Source organism: Ranitomeya variabilis, chromosome 4 (assembly GCF_051348905.1).
Source record: "Ranitomeya variabilis isolate aRanVar5 chromosome 4, aRanVar5.hap1, whole genome shotgun sequence".
NCBI lineage: Eukaryota > Metazoa > Chordata > Amphibia > Anura > Dendrobatidae > Ranitomeya > Ranitomeya variabilis.
Genome location: NC_135235.1, coordinates 415,894,429 through 415,900,428, shown reverse-complemented (window position 1 = coordinate 415,900,428; position 6,000 = coordinate 415,894,429). Strand labels below are relative to the sequence as shown.

At 42.6% G+C, this 6,000-nt stretch overlaps 1 protein-coding gene across 1 annotated transcript; it reads left to right on the top strand.

The window, feature by feature from the left end:
- Window positions 1-2,148: 2,148 nt before the first annotated feature.
- On the top strand, window positions 2,149-3,766 carry NPB (neuropeptide B). Its single transcript, XM_077257580.1, has 2 exons — window positions 2,149-2,551; window positions 3,502-3,766. The coding sequence occupies exons 1-2, from the start codon at window positions 2,270-2,272 to the stop codon at window positions 3,628-3,630; spliced, it is 411 nt and encodes a 136-aa protein (XP_077113695.1). The 5' UTR covers window positions 2,149-2,269; the 3' UTR covers window positions 3,631-3,766.
- The last annotated feature ends 2,234 nt before the right edge of the window (window positions 3,767-6,000 follow it).

Below are 6,000 nucleotides of genomic sequence, written 5' to 3'. Positions count from 1 at the left end.
CATCACTAGTTCATGAAAACTACACCAGAACAACCATCTCTACATGAGCATGTCACCAGAACCACCATCACTACAGAAATACAACACCTGAACCACCATCAGTACATGAATACATCACAGGAACCACCATCAGTAGATAAATGAATCACCAGAAGCACCATAAGTACATTAACGCATCACCAGAACCACCAACAGTTTTGTTGCAAACTGTATTTGTTGCATGATGGGCATAAAAACCATTATACATATGTCTTTATTTATAATGGGGTCTGTTTAGTTTTCATTAGGGTATCCACCAATTGCTAGACATCTTAATTGAAACTAAATAGACCTCATTAAAGTTAAGCTATATTAGTTACCATGACCGTCCTTGGGTCTGACATTTAATATTAAAATGTAGGATGTCAGGAATGAATATCGCTATTTGTCCCTGGTATTGTGTAAATGGTCCCCAAACAATGAATGATTTTATATCTAACTTTGAAAACTCTGAGCCTCACCCCTAAAGTACATCACTTTTATTTTTGTTTTTGCTGATATTTTTTGGTGAAAAGGTAACAGATCTAGAGGAAGTGGTCGTCAGAGTTTACCTGATCCATCGGAGGTGTGTGTGTGTTAGGGGTTCTGTTACCTTAGTACCGTCACACAGTACCATTTTAATCGCTACGACGGCACGATCCGTGACGTCGCAGCGATCGTATGAATATCGCTCCAGCGTCGTAGACTGCAGTCACACGTTGCAATCACGGCGCTGGAGCGATGCCGAAGTCCCCGGTAACCAGGGTAAACATCGGGTAACTAAGCGCAGGGCCGCGCTTAGTAACCCGATGTTTACCGTGGTTACCAGCGTAAACGTAAAAAAAACAAACAGTACATACTTACATTCCGGTGTCTGTCCTCCGGCGTTCTGCTTCTCTCCACTGTGTAAGCGCCATAGCCGGAAAGCACAGCGGTGACGTCAGACGTCACCGCTGTGCTCGCTTTCCGGCCGGCAGGCGCTCACAGTGCAGAGAAGCTGAGACGCCGGAGGACAGACACCAGAATGTAAGTATGTACTGTTTGTTTTTTTTACGTTTACGCTGGTAACCACGGTAAACATCGGGTTACTAAGCGCGGCCCTGCGCTTAGTTACCCGATGTTTACCCTGGTTACAAGCGAACACATCGCTGGATCGCTGTCACACACAACGATCCAGCGATGTCAGCGGGTGATCAAGCGACGAAAGAAAGTTCCATACGATCTGCTACGACGTACGATTCTCAGCAGGATCCCTGATCGCTGCTGCGTGTCAGACACTGCGATATCGTAACGATATCGCTAGAACGTCACGAATCGTACCGTCGTAGCGATCAAAATGGTACTGTGTGACGGTACCCTTAGTCTTTGACTTATTTTGTTACTTGGGGGCTGAGGGTTCATCGGAGAAGGGAGCGCCATCAGTTTCATCTGCCTAGGGCACCAAAATACCTTGTCCCGGACTTGCTGTTCTCACTTCTTTTCCATTCTTATAGTCTTATGTAACAAAACGTAAAAAAATGTAAATCACATTAGGATTTTATTTTGCGGTTTGTGTCTCATAAGTCACCCAGAGTCATATATATCACAGAAAACCCCGCAAATGGTCTCCCTCATCATATAAACAGGGAGTTGAGTGAGTCACTGAGCGGTCAATCGCAGCACATTGACTAAGATAAGAAGTAATCAATTCATCAGCTGTCGGATTAACTCGAAGTGTCACATCATGTGCAGGAGGTATTGGAGATGATAAGAGGAGTAATATTCTGAGAGATTGCTTTGCATACTTTCCATAGAGCGCAATATCTACTAGGGAAACGGTGTTTCCAATATGTTCTCATTTGACAGAATCAGTTATGCGGATTCTTCTGTCACTTCTATGTAGCTGGGGAGTTGAGACCAGCATTTGCAGCATCTGTCACTATGTAGATCAGCTTTTTGGGTCAATTGTCACACTGTAATCAGAACTACTGATTCTTTATCACTTACTACCCAGTCAAATTAGATCTGTCACTTGGCAGAACATCTCTATATTATTCGCCCCAGGCTCCTTGTAGATACTGACTGATCAGAGAGCTGTCATGGGCTTAATAAGAGAATAACAACATCCCTCCACCCCCAGTTATCTCTCACTTCGCCATCCTTCCCTCCTGGTCTGAGCTGGCATGCACACCCCTCTCCTCTATAAAAGTCTGACACCCTATTCTCCTTTAGAACTGTTCCTTACGACAGCCCAAAGCTCCACATCCTCATCATGCTGTCTCTAGGCTCCCGCTCTTCACTACGGCTGACCTTGATATGCAGTGCCCTAGCTCTGCTGCTCTCTTGCCAATGCACAAATGCCTGGTACAAGCAGTCAACTGGCCCCAGCTATTATTCTGTGGGAAGGGCATCAGGGCTACTGTCTGGTATCCGCAGATCTCCAGACATTCGACGCTCAGAGCCTGAAAATGCAGGGGAGAGCGCAGAGAATATGGAAGACAATTTCTTGAACAACTACAGCAACCAACGGCAAGGAGCGCTGCTCAAAAGCATGGTGAGTATCAATATTATTCCATTTCTACAATGTGATGCCAACTACCATTGGTGTTAATGAAAACAGTCTCATGGGTCTGGTAAGTCTTCTTTACATAGTTAGTCTTTTTTGGCTTGGCTTTGGGTTACGAATTAAATCTTGCCAAGTGTATGTCTATAAAATGTGGTTTCCTAAGGCTACCAGGTAAATGACACAACCAAGACCATCTTAGTGGAAGTTCCAGAATATTTTCCTAGGTAATGTACAGGGAAACTTGGAAGTTCATAATTGCGCCTGGCTGATTTTGGCCACATGTTTGCATGGAAACCACTTTACTACTGCATTCAATGGAGAAGATTTATTAAGCATAAGTGAAGTTGTCTGTCATAACTAATCAGTTTTAATTTTTCAGATGCCCTTTGGAAAATAAAAGTAATAACTTTATAGATTGCTTTGAAAATCTGCTACACTTTTCCCTTACACCAGTTTTTCTCCCATTGTCTTTGACGAGGTTGTTTTATTTCACTATAACCTTCAAGTGAACATTATGCAAAGGGCTTTCCTAAGGAAAAATCATTCCCATCCAAACTTTACACTTGGACCAAGTATTTTATTAACTTAGAAACAAGTCCCACCACTTTTCTAAGTACAAAAAAAACCAAACCCAACCTGACTATTAAAGATTGGCGAACATGGTGGACATTCATTACTAATGAAGCTTGACCATGGTAAGTATAAATCAAAACATAAAAGATAGCAATTGAAGCCGTTGTAAATCAGTGGTCTGTAACTTGGAGGTCCCCAGCTTTTGCACAACTAAAAGTTTGTTGCACTTTTACAACAAATGTGTATCAATGCTAATAGGGTGAAAAAATTGAGTGGGAACAAAAATCAGCATATGAATGCTGATGAGTTATTAATCCAATTTCACCTATTTTTTAACCCTCTTCTCTTCTTTCTCTCTCCTACAGGCTCTCTGTGTAAAAGATGTATCCCCAAACCTTCACAGCTGCGAGCTGCTCCCCGACACCTCCAGCACTTTCCAGTGCAAAGCTCAAATTTACCTGTCACTGGACAGCTCCGACTGTCTCAATCCCTGACCCCTCCAACTCAGAGACTGCCATGTACTGCTCCTAATTCTGCTGGACCCCTTCTCTTTAAATTAGGGGCCACATATTTGTGTAGATTTGTACTTGATTCTGTATCTGCTGCATTAGAACATATTGGTTCAACTAATAAACGAATGGCTTGCCTTCTTGTGTCTGTGTGTGTCATTGAGTGTATTTGAAAAAATAAAGACTTAACAGTGTATATGAGGGTACGTCAAGAATTTTGATGTGCCCCATGTGTGGTACAGAGTGGCTAGAAAGAGTACTTACATGATTTATTTTTATTCTTCACTTCAAAATGAATGATCCATGATAATGAACCAACTGGAATAGCCACCGAAGAGTATGGCTGAGATGAAGCGATAATGAGCAAGAGCCTGCAATAAAGATATATATGAGAGAATGAGAAATATGAGGAAAGCAAAAAAACATGATTCACCAATCCATTACCTCATTCATAGACTGATATATTGGGCAACGTTGAGTCCCAGTCTCGGAGAGTGGATGTGACAGGTCTAGTCAGTTAGTAATGTAAATCGCCTCGGCTCTCCAGCTCCCGGAATTTACATACAAATAATACTCTCCTCTCATGAGAGGTTTATTCATATTTTATATATTTTCTTGTGATCTGATTCATTTCCGCACTAATCTAATTGTTCTTATAAGCTCTGCAGTCCAAATAATGCAGAAACAATATTCTGTTCCCAGCCGTCTCCTCATAAAGAAACACCTGCCAGGGACTCTATGCCAACCACCCTCCAATCACGGAAACGTATTCCAGTAAATGAGTGGGCATCTAGCAACGTATGGGCACACAGGAGCGATAATCGTAGATTTAATACTTTGTTGAGACAAGATATAGAACTGCCCCCCACCACACGTACACATTTCAGGGAGTCTTGGTGACATTATCTGCCAGTCCCTGGAGCAGTGATTAACAAGCAGGTAACGAGGGTCACAGTGCATCTAATGTGCCATGCTAATCATTAATTCAGAAGCAATTTTCCACTTTCTGAGTGAAATAACACAGAACTAATCTGTACACAAGGGTATCACCTTGACAGGAAGGGACGGAGGAGGATGAAAGTTCTCAGTCCTCCATGCGCATTTTCTTCCAGTTTAATGGATATAAACCTCAATTAAGAAAATGTTCTACAACTTTCTAATGTACAACTTATTTTGTGTTTCATTTCCTTAGCATCACAAGACTGTTTGCTGTCAGTGGATAAAACCTTTCTCGCTATCCTCCAGAGGTCGTGAATCTGCACGCAGCTTATTCCACATAGGGACAGAAAAGGGACCAAATTACTGCACCAGTATTGAAGAACATTGAAAATGGGTCTGTGAAAAATAATCCAAAGATTCAAGTGAACGTGTTGAACCTGTATAGTGTGACTGTGAAATAAATGATTTGTGATACACAGTAGTGTCCTAAATTGCGAGTAAAAAAAAATCCTGAAACTTTGGCTTGTGTGTCACAGGCAGAGAAAACTGTATGTTTTCCATCCTTGTATATTTGTCCCTTGTCCTGTGCTAAATCCTGGTGTATAAATACAGTATGTCCTCCACTCTGGTATATGTCCCCCATTCTGCCGCTGTTCTTTAATGCATAAAAAACACAAAAACATTATACTCCCCTTCCCTCTGATTTCAGCATGCAAGTGACGGTAGCACATCATGTCACTGCCATACGCCCCCAGTCACTTGCATGCCGATATCAGCTGCTGCTTGTTGCCATTAATGTGTATCGCGATGCAATACACTTCAGTTGAATGTTCATCCAAAGATGCATGTCCAGTTGAAGTTTGTGTTGACAACAATGGGCCCCCACCTACAGCAGCCCAATAGCAGTTGTGACCTCGCAGACCACGATCATTATGCCCCTGACAGGAAGGTTGCTGCATACTGTACAAATATAAACAAATAGCAGTATTTTTAATTCAAAACCAGTCCACAAAATTTGTTTTTAAATTAATACAGATTATTTATGTGACGAACAGCACCTCGCAGCCCGCCTGATGTCACTAATACGTCTGTGGCCACTCTGTACGATTTCCCCACTTTCAACAACATGATGTTCTGCACCCCCTGGGGATATGTAATGTCAGCTTGGCACAGTTTTACACAGACACCCCTGTCCACATGGGCACAGGGAGACATGCAGAGTGAGACAGGGTGGCCCACGCAACCGCTGGCATGGCACAACACTTGCTCACAACTCTAACAGGCTGAGAGACCTCTTTCACTAGCACCAGTGAAACGGTAGGACTGCCTCCAGTTCATTGTGAGATATAACCCTGGTTCGTTAATGGGATTATATTGGGCTAGAAACCAGCCTCAGTAGCATGTGACGTTAAACCA

Excerpts from the sequence above, each read along its gene's own strand:
- NPB (XM_077257580.1), top strand. The coding sequence starts at position 2,270 with ATGCTGTCTCTAGGCTCCCGCTCTTCACTACGGCTGACCTTGATATGC. Across the intron at positions 2,552-3,501 it reads GAGCGCTGCTCAAAAGCATG|GCTCTCTGTGTAAAAGATGT; the intron begins GTGAGTATCAAT and ends TCTCTCCTACAG.